Source organism: Athene cunicularia (assembly GCF_003259725.1).
Source record: "Athene cunicularia isolate RWA chromosome 8 unlocalized genomic scaffold, athCun1 chr8_part1, whole genome shotgun sequence".
In the NCBI taxonomy this organism is placed as follows: Eukaryota; Metazoa; Chordata; class Aves; order Strigiformes; family Strigidae; genus Athene; species Athene cunicularia.
Window position 1 is genome coordinate 9,687,254 of NW_020799109.1, and position 18,850 is coordinate 9,706,103.

The window sequence follows — 18,850 nt, forward strand, 5'->3', positions numbered from 1 at the left end:
TCCACCAGTCAAGATGCCAGCCCCATCCTGCCTCTTCCCATTCCCCTACCCTGAGGTCCTTTTGGGAAGCATGGGGATGTCACTGCTGAAGGATGCCCAGGTAGTGTCTGCACAGCCATGGCTGAAGGAGTAAACTAGTCCATGCTTTTCCATCAGAGTCCTGAGGAAGGAATAATAGGGCAGAAGGGCAACTAGGAGATTTTGCCAAAAGACATTAATCAACAGACAAAACACACTAGGTTTTTGACTTTGTAGCTACAGTCGTTTCCCTCTAAAATTCCCCTGTGAAAGGAAATCAGGTGTTTACCACTCAGCTTTTCCCAGCAGTTTCCTCTGCCAGCCCAGGACAGGTCTCACTTCTGAGGCACTCTGGGATGGAGAGACACCAGAAACACTTCTCCGCTGTGGTACCAGGTAGGCGACTCCTTCACTAATGGAAATCTCTCACCCAAGTCAATCTCAGAAGGTTGCTTAGTTGCTTCAGGATGGGAATCACAAACTTATCATGAATGTAGTGGCACAGAACAACCACAATAATTAAATTGGCTCCATCTAGTTGTTCTCGTTAGATTAAATAATGACAAAAAAAAAGCACGATGTTCACTGTTGCCAAGTTACCAATATAGCAGCTCTCAGTGCAAAAAATATACATCCAAAATTACGTTTCTTTATGGGGATTTTTTAAAAAGTTGCATCATTTAAAAAAAAAAAAAAAAAAAGCAGGCTTTTGAATTAAAAATCAGGTTTTTCTATATAGGGAAATACTGTACAGTCTATGAATGACACTTTCAAGCTACATCCTCCTCTCTGCGAGTCTTGCACCCCTCCTTGTGGTAGATGGAAGCAATTGTCGTGTGAGCAAAATCCTCTCTGCTGGGCTTTGGCTTCCAAAAAGAGAGCAGCTAAAAGCCCGAGACAGGCTTTCAGCTCTGGCACCGAGCATCATCTTCTCCAGGTTGTGAACGTCTCCGAGCTATAGACAGAAACAACTTCTCCCTCTCACTAGAAGTTAACTACAAGCATGTGTTTCAAACATAATTAAACTGGAGGGTGTAGATATGTGTGACACATTGGAACAGTTACACTACCCAATCTTAATGTTTGTTTAAAGGTTACTTTTGGATGAAAGCTGGTTAGAGAATAAATAACAGATGCTGAAGGCATCCATTATGTATTTTTGCAATTAGCAGAAAATCTTGGTACTTTTCTTAAAGAACATACATAATTTTGTGGGATGTTTATTGCTGGAAGCAATCTGCTCTCGCTGGCAAGAACAGCATCCAAGAGCCCAGGGAAGCTTCACAAGAAGTCACACATGGTAAGCCAAATGCAATGCTTGCTTCAGGAACAGCACTTAAAATCCTGAGCTCTCCGTTGCAAGGAAGCGGTCAAACGCACTTTCTTTCCGCAGAAAATTTTAAATTAGAAAGAACATGGTAAAGTTATCCCTGTTTCTATTTTCCATGGACATTTTGATTACCCAGCAAAAATGTGGCTGATTCTACTTTAATTTGAAAAATGCATCCAGGATGTTTCATGCCATTGTTGTGTTCTATGCCCAAGGGCTTCTCCCATGGTCCAGCTACCATTTTCCCTCCTGGGGTAGGGAGATACTGCTATACCTTGGGAAGTCTTGGCCATTCAGGATGCATGGCCTGGAAAGGAACATGGAAGTAAGGAAGCCACTACAGCTCCCTCTCACGGAAGGGCATCTCCCTCTCACGGAAGTTTGTGTGTGCAGAGTATGAGGTAGGGCAGCAGCTTATCTTTGGGTTGTACCTGTTCTCCCCCTGAAATAAAGGCACTGAAGATTTCCATCATATCCAAATGAAACCACAGGAGGTATTTGGAGAAGAACAGAGGTATTTGGGTTAGAACATAACATGGACCTCAGGTTACTTGGTGACCACAGCTGGGGACTTCCACTGGTTCTGGTTTAAGACTACAACAGTAGTAACACCCCAAACAGCAACCTATAGAGATAGCTTTATGCTCAGTCCGGAAAGAGGACCACCACATATTCCATCCTCCAAATACCTTGATAGATCCTGATTGCCCTTGAAGACCTCCACAATAAAGTTTCACTCCTAAGACTTGACCCACTTGAGAATCTGTCCTAAAATCTCTTTTCACATCTCATGGCACTAAGTAAAAGCGTGTGCTGAGCACAAAAGTTGTACAAGATACCATTTCCACATACCCTGCACGTATCGTTACACTTTGGTAGTCACACAGCAATCTTCACCATTTCTTACCACAAAGAACCTTGCATTGTGCTAAAAAGCCCTCCAGAATAAAGCAGATAATATCTTTTGGGATGGTGCCTTGTATTTTCCAACAGCTATTAGAAGAAACTAAACCAAACCCTCTTATTTGTAAATTAGGAAGAAAAAGCACAAATCAAACTGGGTTTTGGTTTAGGACTGAATGGTTCGCACAGTGCTTAAGAAGCATTTTAGACAAAAGCAAGATTTCTGCCAAACATTTAGGGGGAAGAGAAAATTTCTGCTTTGCTGTTTGAATGCAGTTATAAACCAGACTGACAAAATACCCTGGCATTGCTGCCCACAGTGAAATAAGCTGTGCATCTCGTTCTTCACAAGCATGGCTCGATTTGTCTTCACGCTGCCCAGTTTGGCTTGTACAGCTTTACCCTGAAGACAAATTCCTGTCTCCACAACCCCTGGAATTCAAGGTGGCAGAGACAATGAGGGAAGACAGGCAACTTTTAGGCAGGGAGTGCTTTTGCATGAATTTCTATCGAGCATAATCATGAAATAGCTAGACTAAAAACAAGCATCGCTGCTGTGTGGAACAGATATGTATCTAAAGCTGAAGTAGAATTGACTGAGCTTCTTTAAGCATCTTTTCTCCCCTCCTCAATCATCTCGCTTCCATTGAAGCATTACAGGTCATTGCTAGTTTGACATCTAGTGATTGAAGAGATTTTTTTCATGCAACTGCTGCTAAACACTGTGCTGAAGCAAGACAGACACATCTGATCTCACTCATATAGGTGAAAAGAGCAGAGGTACTACACCGAGATTTTCTGTAGTTGAAAAAAAAAAAAAAAAGGACAATGTGCTTTACTTCAGTTTTGTAACAGATTATGTACCAAGCTCGTTGGCAGAAACAAGTTCTGATTGCTCCAGCTGAAGTTATTTAAAGATTTTGTTTCTTTTGCAAGGCATCCAGAGATTGGTAAGAGCAAACCCCCTCCTCATCCTAAAAAGCATCTGCAATTCAGAAAGGAAAAGACATTGAAAGGCAGAAAGTAGAGGATAAAGAATATATCAGCTGAGAGATTAGAAGACTCAACAAAGACGCCTATTGTTACCAACAGAAATACTCCACAGACCGCAGGCTGAAAACCACCATCTTAAACCAAGCAGTCCATGAAAAATAACAGAGAGCAGCAAGATTAAATTCATTTATGCCCCCTTATCTCCACTGGAAGATTTATGAAGGTCTGCAGATCAGAAGTGTGAGAACTGTTGCTATATGAAACCAAAAGTCTTAATATTTTTTGTTACTGTCTCCTTTGTTACCTGATTAGCTGAATCCTCTTTGTATCGTCTTGCAGTTTTCATCATTAGCTGTTAACCCCCCGGGATCCTTGAACTGTGGCAAGCACACAGCCCCAGGTGACCAGCCTCCAAGTCCTGCTGCACCACGTCTTGAAGAAATAACCTGATCGTGCCAAGGGGCAAAGTGCTGCCCCCCCCCAGGCAGGCGCCAGCTGAGTAGTCACAGATCATAGTTTCCGAGACATCTGTATCACAACAGGGACCGAACTGGTATTGAACTTCAAACTAAGCAGAAAAGTAATCCCCTAAGCTGCAACTTTCCTAAATGCTGGCAGCTAGAAACTGCTAACCGGTAACGACAGTTGGCAGCTCCAGTACGAACTGAGGTTTTTTTTCATTTAACTCTCCCATTCTCCCCCGTTCAGCCTGGGCAGCAGCGCACAGATGTCCCCACTGTTGTAAGACACAGCATTTTGCACTAGACCTTGGAACTCCCTCATGAACTCTCTATTTTTACTTCGGACAAATGTTGCTAGTGGGGAATACCTTACACTGAGACAATCCTCTGCGGCATGCTTATGGTCCTCTCTGTCTGCCCCCACTCCATCAAACTGGCACCTTTGGGGCAGGGATTTTCTGTTTGAGTCTCCCACTCAGGGGAGTGGGAAGCTCGCTGTGGGGCAAGCTACCAGAGCCTTGCCCCTGTCTGCCAGTCCCTGAGGAGACGCTACAACTGCAGGATGAGGTTTCAGCAAAAGTTTGGTCTATGTAGTTTTACCAGCAGAGAGATACCTACCCTTGCTGGAAACTCCCCTGCTCTTCCCACCCTGTTCAGGCCAGCTCTGTCAATCTTTCCAGAGTAAGGTTTCAAGCTCAACATGTTGTTTACTGGAAACCTACATGCAAATAAACAACCCATTTTGTGACAAACCTTTATGCAAAATGTGAACTTATTTTAAAATAAGCCTGGCATCCTCCCAGTTTCTTTTATAAAGAATATTACGCTGTGCCAATCTCCTTCAAGAACACAGTCTCGAGCACAGCACGTAGGCATGTGCTGCAAGGCAGCAGAATAGCATTCAGGCAATCAGCTGGTGATTGAGCAAGAACCATGAGAAATCAAGACAAAAAGCATCTCCAACAGCAGCTGCACGATAGGTTTGTGTTTCCAAGTCCACTTCAAGTCCCCTTTCTTTCACAGATGTGCCAAATGAATTGTAACTGCACAACCACACAAATAGAGTAATTTGATAAACCTATATAATCAAGAAAATGTATTAATTCTACAGGCATTTGCCTGATGGTATCCTGTGCCTAACGGGGTCTTCAGGACTTCAGTTCTGATGGTGAAAACTGAACTTTTATATATATACACCTGCGTGCATGCAGCCACACAAGGTACCAAACACTAATACACACTTTATATAAATGTATATATATTTGAAAAATATCCCTTGTGACAGATAACAGTGAGCCAAGCACTCATATTAAGCCACAGAACAAAGTTTATTGGATCTCCTCAAATTCTTTGTACAGTTTCGCTGCTAAACGGACACAACACATTGGCGTATTGCCTTTAATCTTTATTTCAATTATAAGTCCAACTTGAAAGAATTGGTAACACATTTAATGGCATCTTCAATAAATAAAATGACAAAAAAAAATAAAATCTAGTCTTTGCACAGACACATTACAATCCACTCCAAATTCAATATTGCCAAAATATTGGGTTTTTTTCTAAAAACTTGCTCCAGAGGTTTTTTTTGTTTCAGCACTTCAGTACACAAAAAAGTATATGATGAGAGAAAACAGATACTCTATTCTGAACAGAACTTGTAAAAACCAGTAACTTAGAAACAAAAGATAATTAAGTCTCTCTAATTAGATTAAAGAATCCTGTTTGAAGTCTTTTTGGAAAAACCCTGATTCTAACCTTCATATCAAAACATGTAGTTTCACTGGATCCTATCCTGTGTCAGCATACTTATACAGTAAGAATTAAATTCCATTATTTTTTTTTCCATAAAGTGAAAGCATTAGCCTCCCACACTCATAGAAGTAGTCATGGTCCATATATTGTGCAGTAGTAAACAGCTATTTGTGCTCAGTCCATTGTTTGAACTCCTACCATACTGGAAAAGATACTGTAGTTTATCCTTTGTCTCTGTTTCTGTACCCATCTCTTTCCCAGACCAGCAGCCTCAAGAACCTCAGCGTGACGAGAATTCATGGAAATACAAATCTGTCTGCACAGATCAGATTGCAGGATGAGGACCAACACGTCTGATTCTAATTAGAAGCCAGGCTTAATTTAAAGCTTTTCCTAAATAAAGTCATCAATAAAGAAAAGCTGAACCCCAAGAACTCCAAATTGCAATTCCCTGTAATTTGAAATATCTATTAGCATATCACAAGCACATTACAGTGTCAAGTTAATGTAGGAAGAACCACTCTATCACCAAAATTAGTAAAAACACTCATCTTCAAGCCTTCTGGAGCCTTCTTCACTGAAAGCTTAGGGCATGCAAGGAATGCATGGTTGGGACCCCACAGACCTATGCATACTATGTAGGGGAAAGAAAAGGTTACTTTAAACAAAAGGCAGAATTACACCACATCTGTGCAAACATTTAAACCAGTTTGTTTCAACTAGTTATCTGCTTAGCCCAACTATTGCTGCTGACTGTCCCTGGCTAATTCAAGAGAACGTGATGAAGAAGGACCGAATTTGTTTAAGGGAATGGAACTTTCTTCTGCAGGTATCTTCCCCTCAGCTGACCACATCATAACAAAAGTGCAATAATTTACAATCTTTTCAAACAAACAGCTAGTAAAATGATACAGTTTTAGGGAAACAAATTCACTAGTTTAACCATAAAAATATTTCCCCAGATAACAAACCTTAAAGCATTCAGTAACACAGTATTTCAATAATAATAATAATAATAATAATACAGAAAATCCCTTCCACTTGTTACAAAAGACAGAACTGTTAGAAGATTTTGATTATTGTACACTATTTAAGAGTTTTGCCATCTTGTAAAGACCATGCTGTAATTAAGAATATAACTTATCATTTAAAATAATTGAGTATGGGAATACTGACCTGACGTTAAAATTATATTCTTAACCTTTTGCAAATGAAGACAAGGTAAAGCCCAGGGTCACGTCATCCAGGTACTCAAGAACTTACAAGGCAGTTTACATCCAGAGTCATAAGAAAGCACCACTTTCATAAAGTACTTTGTAAGTCTACCACTGAACAATTTTATGAGAACTGCTAAATCAGATTCTCATACTAACTGTAGCTTAACTTACAGAATTCAGGTTTGGGGATACCAGGGAACTTTGTGACAAAATTATACCCTGAAAAAATATCTGATAAATTTGGTCCAAGCATCAAGAAAACAAACAAGGGCACATGGGTCCCTCTTCACTTAATGCTGCTGTTTAGTTCATCCTTAAAAAAAAAAAAAAAAAGTGTATGGCAATAAGGAATAAGAAGGGCTGCCCATGATACATACAGAACTGTAAGAGAATAAATAGTCTCTTCAGAGAGATATTTTAACTGTGGTTTTGCCATGTAACTGAACTTGTACTAATAGAGAACCCTGAAATTTGTATACTATAGCCACAAGAAATTATTTCCTATTTAAAAAACAGATACATTTGTAATTAACTGCTTTTCCAATCATCATTAGATATGTGAAAAACAATAAAAAAAATAGTTTAAAACAATTACAAAGAGTGGACTGCAGTAGCAGCTATTCAAGCAAGATTCAAGCACGAGTTTAAATGAACTTTCAAGCTGGGAATTAGCCTTCTTTGTCAAAAATGTGTACAACTTTTTCAAAAACCTAAAAAGAGAGAGAATACAAATTTTATGAAGTGTTAGTCAGTTACTTCAAATGAAACAGTATTTTTAAAAGGATATAGATTTTTATAGAATATTCACAATAATTAATAGTGAAATTGGCATCAATTTGGGGAAACTTTGATAGTAGAGCAATACTACTTCAGAAAAGCGAAAGCTTATGAAAGACAAGACACTGTTAAACACAGAAACACCGAAAGTGTGTTTAGTCCAGCTCATGTTCAACCAGAACTAATTGATTTCTTAAGAGTTATTCACATCTTAATCAGATCTGCAAGAGTCAAAACAGGGGTTCCACAACCTCCCTCGGTAATACACATCAGTGTTTAATTAGCACACTAACCACACATACACACATCTCCTGGAAGAGTGCCAAACGTATGTACCCTGCCACTGTCACCCTCAGGGGTTTTTTGGCCTATATACTTACTTCATCAACAGATTTAGAGGCATCCACTTTTCTGACTTTTCCCATTCTCTCATACAAATCTATTATAGGCTTAGTAGACTGTAGATATGTATGAATTCTAGGAGAAAGCACAAGGGGAAAAAAGCATTACACAGTAAAATATAAACAGCAGGGAACTGTAAAGTTTTGAAGACAGTACCTCTTTTCCAGACTCTCCCGATTATCATCACTCCTACCACTGCTCTTGCCTCTTTCAAGACAGCGACCAATACATATCTACAAAAAACATTAAAAGGATGATCACAACCAAGAACACAAGGTGCTATCTTGAAAGCAGGAACAAAACAAAAAATCCTGAAAAAATCTAAATAGACCTGACACAAAAAATGCCGTCCAGATCTGGTGGATGTAAGCAGAATTCACATGGGAAGTTAGATTCTTCTGGAGAAAAAGGATGATAGCTTTGCACTTCATCAGTTTATTAAAATAGGGGCTCTTAACATGGCATTGGGGTCAGTGGAAGTAAAAGCAATATCAAGCTCTGTGGTTCGACTGGGTCTCCAACTTGAAACATTTAAAGAAGAAAATTACCTGATTTTCAAGGATGTGTTCAGACTTTCTGAATAGCAACATGTCAAATTAGACTACTAATATATGCCTGCACTCAAATAAAGTCACTGTATGTTTTCCCAAGGATTTTGTAAGGCTACATACTAAGTTATCGGAAGTTAAAATGTTCTTACTTGACATTGCTACAATGAAGACTCAAAATTTAAAATCTAAGTAAAAACTGAAGAACTAACCATAGCTAAAAGCCATCTAATGAAATAAGTTTTGAAACAAAGTTACATAAGCAACACTGACACATGTAAACTTAATACATTTATTCTACTCATGCAAGAGGACAATGATTAAAAAAATATTTTTTCCTATAAAGTACACCCATATTTTTAAAAATTCCGGAAGATAATGTAGGCACTGTTGCCTATCTTTAATCTAGTAAAAAAAAAATTATAACCTCAATATTAATGCTCCACCAAGTGAAAAAATTAATTTAATCTTATTTAACCTTTTAAATAGAAAAAAAATAAACCCCCACTTGTTGTCATGGTTTAACTCCAGCCAGCAACTAAGCACCATGCAGCTGCTTGCTCACTTCTCCTCCTTCCCTGTGGGATGGGGGGGAGAATCGAAAAAAAGTAAAACTTGTGGGTTGAGATAAGAACAGTTGAGTAACTAAAATAAAATCTATTAATAACTGATAAAATATTATAATAGTAATAATGAAAAGGAATATAACAGAGAATAAAACCCAAGAAAAGACAAGTGATGGACGATGCAACTGCCCACCGCCCTCTGGCTGATGCCCGAGCAGCGATCCGCCCCTCCCAGCCAACTGCCCCCAGTTTATACACTGAGCATGACGTTCTATGGTATGGAATATCCCTTTGGCTAGTTCAGGTCAGCTGTCCTGCCCATGTTCCCTCCCAGCTTCTGGTGCACCTGCTCTCTGGCAGAGCACGGGGAAACTGAAAAATCCTTAACTTCAGATAAGCACTACTTGGCAACAACTAAAGCACCAGAGTGTTATCAACATCATTCTCACACTAAATCCAAAACACAGCAGCGTACCAGCTACTAGGAAGAATATTAACTCTGTCCCAGCCAAAACAAAGTCACTTGTTCTTTGAGATTAAAAAATAATTGCAACTAATTAAAAAAAAACCCAAAAAAAGTAGTAACAAAATTTCCCAGGAAGTTGGGGAAAAGGGTAAAAGGAAAAAAGTCAGCTTAAGGTGCTGGGATTCTCCTATCAGCTTTTATGCCTCAAGGGCACTGACAAATTAAGAAGACAGCATATCATGGCACTTGTTATATGAATATAATATATCACTGTCAAAATGCTCCTGTAATCTAATGACTTCCTGAATAAAACGTTGATTACCGGCTGTCCTACAGCACAACTCTTAACTATGAAAGTAAAGACTGCTGCTGCCAGCTGTTTAGAATTAAAGCAGACATTGCTGTGAAGTTCATTTTGGACTAAACAACAGTTACTAAGAGTAAACAGAGTAATGTTTTCCAGAAATTAACCAAATAATTTCATATAGCATATTTAAAGTTTTTATAATTTTTCTTTAAGAATGCAATTGCCTGAAGTACTTCTTCAACACTGGGCGCTGGCTAAAGAAAAGCTCAACATGACTCTGCAATGTGCGCTCTCAGCCAGAAAGCCAACTGTACCCTGGGCTGCATCAAGAGAAACACGGCCAGCAGGTCAAGGGAGGGGATTCTCCCCCTATGCTCTGCTCTCATGAGACTCTCCCTGCAGTGCTGAGTCCAGCTCTGGGACCCCCAAATAAGAAGGACAAGGACCTGCTCTAGCAGGTCCAGAGGAGGCCACAAAGATGATCAGGGGCTGCAGCACCCCCTCTGTGAGGACAGGCTGAGAGAGTTGGGGGTGTTCAGCCTGGAGAAGAGAGGGAGACCTTATGGCAGCCTTCCAGTACTTAGAGGGGCTACAGAAAATCTGGGGAGGGACTCTTGATCAGGGCATGTAGGGATAGGATGAGGGGTGACAGTTTTAAACTGAAAGAGAGTAGATTTAGATTAGATAGAATGAATAAATTCTTTATTCTAACAGTGGTGAGAGACTTGAACAGGCTGCTCAGAGCTGTGGCTGTCCCATCCCTGGCAGTGTTCAAAGCCAGGTTGAACGGGGCTTTGAACAGTCTGGGCTAGTGGAAGGTGTCCCTGCCCATGGCAGGGGGGTTGGAACTGAGTGATCTTTAAGGTTCCTTCCAATCCAGACCGTTCTACGATTCTATGAATATAATTTAGTCACACATGATTATAGTAAGTGTGAATAGCTGCCTGCTATTTCAAAAACATGCAGTTTTTCATCTGCAAAAACAAGTTGCCAAAAAATTCCTTGAAACACAAACGCTTTCCTTCTACTCTTACACTAGCCCATTCACTACCTGACAGAGTTTTATTGTTCTTCTTGAATGACTCTCACAATACAGCAAGAACAGAAGTTACAGAATAACACCCTCCATTACCTCATTGTCACAATCAAAAAAGAGAACAAAAGAAACATCCGCCTTTCCATCCATAGTTTTATTCCAGCCTTGAAGGTTATCTTCATTCCTGGGAAATCCATCAATCAAGAACTTGTTCTTCTGGGAATTGGCAGCCATTGTTTGATCCATAGCCTGATAAAAGAGAATTCCATTAATGATCCCTGCATATTCAACCATTTATCTGCTTATTAAATTAGCCCCAAAATGTTGATATGGTAAGTTGAGAAGCATTTGTTTTAAGATTATTGCAGATTTACAAAATGTACTTTTGTTTCATCTTCAATGCATGCTAATTAATTCACTGATGCACCATTACAACCTTCCTTCAAACTGAATCCACTATTTCATAAAGCTCAGTCTCATAACACATAATCTCAGATTTAAATATACTGGAAAAGTATAACACAAAGTGCTGTTACACTATAAGATGCCCAAACATCCCTGATCTAGAGTTAATTCTAATGGAAAAACTCCAGATTAATTGAGCGCCATGAGCAACAGAGGCCTTCTGCCTTAAAAAAGATACTCTGGTTGTTTTCCTGGACAGCCAAGTCTGGAACTTTTCATTCCACAGGAACATTAGCAGGTGCTCTTCTCCTTCACCTGGCTATTTATTTTGGTAAAATTTACAGCAGCTTAGTACCTTTAAGGCCTCTACCCTCCAGTGAAATATGACTGAGCTGACCAAGAGGTCCAAAAGCTAGTTAAGGGAAATAAGAAATACAGAGTTTCACTGATTTCCCTAGAGCTACAAAAAATAAAAAAAATAAAAAAAATCCATTCTCACGGATCCCCAGGTATCAGAGGCCACCACCTACTTCCCTCCAACCAGCCAGAAAGAAACATGAGTAATTGAAGCCCCGTATGCGATGCACACCTACGTGTCTGCCATTTCACGCTACTCACACCAGAGTTAAGGAAATTCTTCCAGAGTACGGTCACTGCTTTGTTGCTTCGTCTGCAAGAGTGAACCAGCAAGGAAATAGCCCTTTCCTTACCCTCTTCAGCAAGCTGATTGTTATTTCAACTGGTACAATTTCCCCCTCCTTAATGTAGTTCTCAATGAGTTCTCCATACTGTGAGCCTGGCCTTTTTCGTTCATCTCGAAGGAGGTCACCAGCTGAAAGGTGCGTGTAGCCATATTTCTGAAATGTGCAAAACAAACAGATATAGACTCCCTTGAACTAGTACACATGCAAAGTTAACATCAGTCGACAGCGTCAACCACATTTATCTTTGCATTACAACAGAAAAATACAGGGAATAGCATCTTGCTAGTGACAGGTGTCTTCCATCTTCAGGGTGTAATCCGACAATACAGCACACTCTGTATGCACAGAAAGCACAGCAGTAGAGAGATTCTTGGGTAAAATGCTCAAAAGGGCTTTGGTCAGGCATTCATGTACTGTTTTCAAATGTAATTTTGTTACGTTTGGAAACCAGACAGTCTCACAGTCCTCAAGGTGCTTCCTGAACTGTTACACTGTGCAACGAGACATTTAACAATCACCACATTAGATACAAGCTATACTCCATCCTAACAGTTCAACTACTTAAAAACTGTAAGTGGTTATCAGTTACTGGGTCAAGTCTTGATTTACAAAGTGAAAAAGTTGAGGCAGAGCCTTTCCTTGCTGTGTTTATGCAACAGGTTTGTAATTTTATCTATTTACCTATTTAAAGAAAAGCACGTGAGGTGATTCCAAGTCCTCTGGAGCCGGAGGAATGTTTCAAGCACAGCACAAGTCAGAAATCCTTGTGGCTCTGGCACCAGCTTCCTCCTCTACCTTGGTCAAATCAGTTATAACTCTCCACCTAACACTGCAGCTACACAAACAGTCCTGTACATGCCCTCCTCCAAATCCAGCCCGGCATGACTGCCCCGGTTACCTCCTGCCCTGGGACAAACAGGATAAACTCATGACAAACTCAGAGGCCAGCCCCTGGGGCAAAGTAGTGCCTTCTGGTAAGGATGATGTGACAGATAAAGGTAAACAACTACACTGGTGCCAACCTGTGTCACGCCATGTACAGCAAATAGAGAGCAGAGAGATCAAAAAAGTGTTCTTTACACTTGAATTTCTCAGGCATTTACCATCATAAATAGACACCTATTGCAAACATACAAATACACTCTTACCAAAGAGAAATGCATTGTTATAAAGGAAATTTCAGAGCACAAAACAATCATTTTCTCAGCTCATTTAACACAAGAAAATGAACCTAGTGTACTATGCTCCCTGACCAAATATAGTCCATAAAAACAGGCAATAAAGACATGTCCTTGGTGATTACCTAAGCTAGCTCTACATCCAAACCAGAATACACCTCTACATACTCAGCCTAAAGTTTTTACACAAAACAAAAGCAGCAGCAAAAAACTTCAGGGTTATCAGCTTGGCTGCAGCAACATCCAAAGCAAATTTCAAAAAAGGTGTCTGAGCAGCATAATAATGTGACTGCACACTTTTTAAGGCTGTGAACTCGAGATTTTAAAACTTGGCTACTGGACTAAGTACAACAGAAATATTACACAACCCACTAAGTGACTTTAAAAACATTTCAGTTGCTTTCCAATTTCACCCACAAAAGCGTGGAAAGTTAGTTCTGCCATAGTCATAATTTAAGAAGGGATATAATTACCTAAATCTCCAAAACTCTAACAGCTGGCAAAAAAAAAGGAAGCAAGATTTTGCTCTAAATAACTGTGAAGAAAAATCTCCACAGACATCCTCTATAAGCTCACTGTACTCCTGCTTTAATGTGCATTGCATTTGGATATGCCTATTTAATTGCAAATCTAAATACTAACTATGAACTACAGAAGCCATAAACCAGAATAAATCTTTTCTTATAAGCAAGAAACCTTACTCTGCTGTACCCTAAATTAACATGTAGTTCTTCTTGCTGAAGTTAAAGAATTATGTTATTTTTAACATCAAGTTTCTACAAAGAAGAAAACAGGAGGAAAATATAATCCCTTCGGTTTTAGAGGATTACCAAACCATTTAATTTTCCTTGGCATTTCCCTTTTCATGCATGAAAACGAAATTGAGTCAGACAATTTTTGGAATTCTCTGTCTTTTGCAACAGCAAGCTAAAATAGTTTTCAACGGCTGAACAGGAAAGTAAAAGATAGAAGTGTTTTAAAGTGTATAAATAGAGTTGGTTTAGATAATAGTAAATTGTAGTCTAGAGCAACCTTCAGAAAGGATTAACCAGGCAATAAGAAAAACAAACCTCTCCTTCAGGGGCAAAACATCTATTTGTTAACTGTACTGAGTCAAGAGCCAAAGAAAACATGTCGGTTTAAACAATGCAAACAAGCATGGAGAAAGGCTTGGCTGGTGCTCCACACACAGAAGGCTTCAGAGATGCGGTGCTCACGCTACTCTTGCCAGTTCTAATCAGTGCATACAGGGCACAAAGTTTTCTTTCATCTTAGGTGAGATAAACCCTCAGCAAGCGTCCTGAATTGGAGAAAATCGTCACATCCCCAATTGCTCACAAAAGAGACTGTGATGTAACTGCTCAAAAACCAGGGCAAAACACTCTCCTGTCTTGCCAAGGTTTGCCTTGTGCCAGCATGATTTTCCAGCAGTGCCAAGTACATCTTGATGCAATCCCCAGAACATGACTTGCTGCAACGGCTGCCTACTTCTCCTCCGAAATCAGCAAGGGAGCAGGACTGTGGCTGCCAAACAATGAAAAAGCAGTTTTTCTAGTTCTTGAAGAATGCATGTGTGCTAGATTCATAATGTCAAACTGAAAGGAAGACCTGACATAGAAACTAGGTGAAAAAAAATTTCCAAATACTTGGATGCCAAGGACCTAAAATCTGGACCGATTTTTAGATTACAGAGAAAGAAAAATATTAGAATTAACTATTCTAAAACTTATTTCAGATATAATGTTTTCTGCTATGCTAGTGGGCTGGCCTGCTGTTCTATAATAAGAAAAAAAGTTGCTATTACACAAGTTCTCATTATTTTTAAAACTACATATTTAGAGAGCCATAATCCAAATCTCTTCCAAAAATTAACTGTGAATGAAAGACAAAAATCAGTTGTTTTCAGCACCTCAGTAGACATCTTTCCCCTTTGCTTTTTTTTTTTTTAAAAAAAAAAAAAGAAGTGTGACGTGGAAAGGCAAGCTCAAGTTTCCATCAATCCCACCATAGAGGCGTTATGCACAGAGCAGAGCAGAACACTGCTTGCTTGTTTGTCTCACAGTGGCCTGGCAAATCAGTCCCCATTCAGCAGGACAAACTGGGCCATGCAAGCTGTATGCTCCACATCTTCAAATTACGAGCTGAGACTGCAGCCTCCCTGGGATGCCCTTCTCTCCCCTGTCCTATAGCCACTTCTAGCTTTCTTCTGTCAGCCAGGACTTGCAACTTCAACTCTGCAGACAGAACATTTCATTTTCAGTAAATACAATAAATAGATGAATACAACTGAAAATACATGAGCCATATGTGTGTCACACTTGAATAAGGCAAGGCGTGCCCTAGCAATCTTCTCACGGCAGTGAGAAAGGATCAGCAGCGTGCAGCAGCTGCTGCCGGGATTCCTTACACCACCAGCTTTCGGGGGGCACAAGGTTTATATCTGATTCAGCCCTGTGTGGTCCAGCAATGCATCTCTCCACTAAACACACAGCTTGAGATTTCCTTAAGAGAGCAGAAGCCAAGAAAAGGCAAAAGAAACACAAACTACTACTTTGACCTTGACTGCTATCTTGGCTTATCATTGTTACTCCAAAAATGAAAGCCACGGAGCTTAAGATCTAAACAAATAAAATACAAACTTTTATTGCCCTAGCTCTGACCTGTCATCTCTTGGGCAACCTTAATAAACAAACAAAATTTCCCACATACACCATTCAAGAACTAGTTAAAATTAAAATAGAATCGTGTAAAGCCTGCAGCCCTTTTTTTTTTTTTTTTTTTTTTAAAAAGCTTTTGTCTGTCCTATTAGCAATTAGCACATGGATTTAGAACTTTGGGGTATAAACTATAGACCTTCTTTCTGCTTATGCCAATAAAAAAAAAAAATTGAAGACATTTTCTTAGTTTGAAATATGTTCTTGCCTCTGGGGGAGGAAAAGCAAACAAAAAAACACATTAGCAAAACAAAATGCACAAAGGAGATCCCACTGACAGTGCTCCCAGGGAAGGGGGGGGGCGCAAACAGAGCATCCCAGTGCTTCAGGAACTCTGAGCTCAATAAAAGGCACCCAGTAGGTCTGAGAAAGTCCAAAATTCAATGCCCAGTGTTCTGCAAAATGGAAACATATAGGGATAAATCTTCAGGGGGTAGATTCAAACAATCACTCACCATGTTTTAAAAAAAGCTCCAAAGTTCAGAAATATAAACTTGCATTCAAAAAAATAACTATGACAACTTAAGGCTAAGTAGAATACTAATACTTGGCACTCTTGAAAGAGATTTCATAAGTTGAATTTAAAGAAAACAATTTTAAAAACATTTTTATTTCAAGGAATTTAACACTGTCTCTCAGCGGACTTTCAGAAGACAATTAACACACAACAGCAAAACCTAAATTCACTCTATTTTCAGGAGTGTTTCTGATATAATGAGCTCTTCTTTGCATTGTTGGAAATGTCCTTATCATATATCCCAAAGCAACTTAACAGTTTTTTCCATTTGGATATTAACTCATGGTCTTATAAAAGGAGAATGCCCAGCATCTCACCTTGTGGAATTAATTTTAGATTTAACCACAAACTTACAGGATAGGGCTGCGGTGGAGGTGAATTATATTTTAGGGTCACAGAGAAGGATGTCTTACATACCCCAAATCCCTGCAGAATCACCTTGCCAAAACAAACAAAAATACATCCCAAATCTTGCTTGGAATAAAGACAAATGATTAAGTTATTATTCTTCCCACCAACAAAAATGCTTTGTATTTCAGGTAAAAGTTATAAGGATTTAAAATTTAAGTACATGAAAACATATTTTGTGCAGATTTGAAGAATGCATTTTCCTTGACTTTACTATAGCCATTTTGTAAGCAAGGTTCAGAAGTTGGCAAAAAAACACATTCATTTTGTCCTACACACACATAATAATCTCACAGTCTTGGAAGGTATGAACACTGTGGAAACCATGAAAGGTTATTGCAAGAACCTGCACTCAAACGACATCATTCAACTACCTGCTCAAATATTCTGCCTCGCAGGACAGCTATGCAACAGTCCCAGATGATGGCCAGCTCCACCTAACAGAGCTGTGGAAGCTTTCAGGAGTTAATCTGCAGAGCTGGAAGCAAGAGGATAAGAATTTAAGAGGGAATTCTTCATCCCTTCCTAAATAGGAGGAACCTGTCCAGAGCAGCAGTTCTGCTCCATGTGCATTTTGGTGACAATTCTGTGAGTTTGTGGATCATACACCAGTCTTCCCTCTGTATCAGAGAAAACCACCCTGGTTCAGCTGTTTCCTCCAACCTTATCTGCAAAGATAAAGAAACCTAATCACTTACCTGCTGTTCCCTTTCATACACTGTGTCAATACCCATTTCCGCTTGTTACTGTGTCTTCTTCTCTCTAAAAATTTCTTCATTTTGGTTCAAGTCTGACATGAATAGAGCCTTGACATGCCTTCTCCAGAATGAGGGACTCCAACACACACATACTGAGCAGTTATGATTTAGACTAGTACTTAACAAATACATACTTCACCTACAGCGTGACAGCCATCTCCCTTTTCTGGGAACGTAAAGCACAATCAGCAAAATAATTACATCTCTTCCTTGAGAAATCGTTCCCAGGTAGAGCGTAATACCCCCTTCACTCTATAAAACACAGCTACCCTTGGTTTGTTAATAAAATCATTTAGTGCTAAAATCATACAAGAACTCACCTCAGCAAAGCGAGACTTCTGCCACGTGATGTGCTCTGTCCCAAATCTCCGGTATGAATAGCAACGGAGAAGTATTTATAGCTCATACTGACTTTTTGTTCAGCACAAACTTCAGATTTACAGCAAGATACTGGGTCAGATTAATTCCAAATGTAAACTAGTATTAGTCAGTCCTTTTACAACAAGGATGAATAAGGTTTATTATTACTCAGCTACAGCCCCTTCTCTCTGTGGCAAGCTGCCAACAGGGTTTAAAACCCGAACAAAACCACACCTTCAACCTAAAGGCAGCATTGACAGCACACAGGCTATTCAACCACCTGCACCAGGGCCCCTCTGGGGAGCTGCCAGGGGCCAGGCCAAGGACGTGTGCTTAAGATGCTGTTCTCCAGTACCTTTGCTGCATTCCATCCACATTTCCCTGTTCATGTCCCCTTTTTCTAAAGTTTTCCAGCAGGCTCACATCAGTCCAACTCTCCCTTTGGCTACCTCAGACTCTCTCTCCCTCAAAGTTTAGCCATCGGCTCCTGCAGAGGTGTCCGAGCAAGCAGGAAAGCCGTCCCCTGCGGTCAGTGAGCCCAAGTGCTTTCTGCTGTCAACTCACTGACTTCAATAAACTTATTTCCATGCAGTGTAAAGGATTAGCAGATTTAAAGCAAATTCACATTTATTAGTATTTGGACTTCCCTTTCCAGGCTTAGAAAAGAAAATAAATACAGTACAAGCAGTTAACTTTCTTCTTTCATTTTCAGCTGCAAATACAATTTGAGTAGCAATGACTCATTTGAACTCCTCGTAATAAAGCAGTCTTTATCCAATTATATTAGCCTATCAAGCCAAAGGCTTCTAAACACAGGCCAGCGGCCACACAAGGTACTTCAGCCCTGAAGAAATGTTAATGGTTTGGAGAAAGCCATTAATAACAAGCTACAAGATTCCCCTACAGTTTAAGCTCATTTGTTTGCTATGTGCCAGGGGCAGAATTTGATCTCACCAAAATGGCTTTATGAGAACTGTGAACCTTTCATTCCACAATTTAGTTTAATGAATAAGCCAGTTTGAATGAGAGT

At 39.7% G+C, this 18,850-nt stretch overlaps 1 protein-coding gene across 1 annotated transcript; it reads right to left on the reverse strand.

Moving 5' to 3' along the window:
• Window positions 1-5,009: 5,009 nt before the first annotated feature.
• Window positions 5,010-17,436, reverse strand: CMPK1 (cytidine/uridine monophosphate kinase 1). Its single transcript, XM_026853887.1, has 6 exons — window positions 17,401-17,436; window positions 11,892-12,077; window positions 10,873-11,025; window positions 8,010-8,086; window positions 7,832-7,928; window positions 5,010-7,384 (listed from the first exon to the last, which is right to left on the reverse strand). The coding sequence occupies exons 1-6, from the start codon at window positions 17,434-17,436 to the stop codon at window positions 7,343-7,345; spliced, it is 591 nt and encodes a 196-aa protein (XP_026709688.1). The 3' UTR covers window positions 5,010-7,342.
• Between the last annotated feature and the right edge of the window lie 1,414 nt (window positions 17,437-18,850).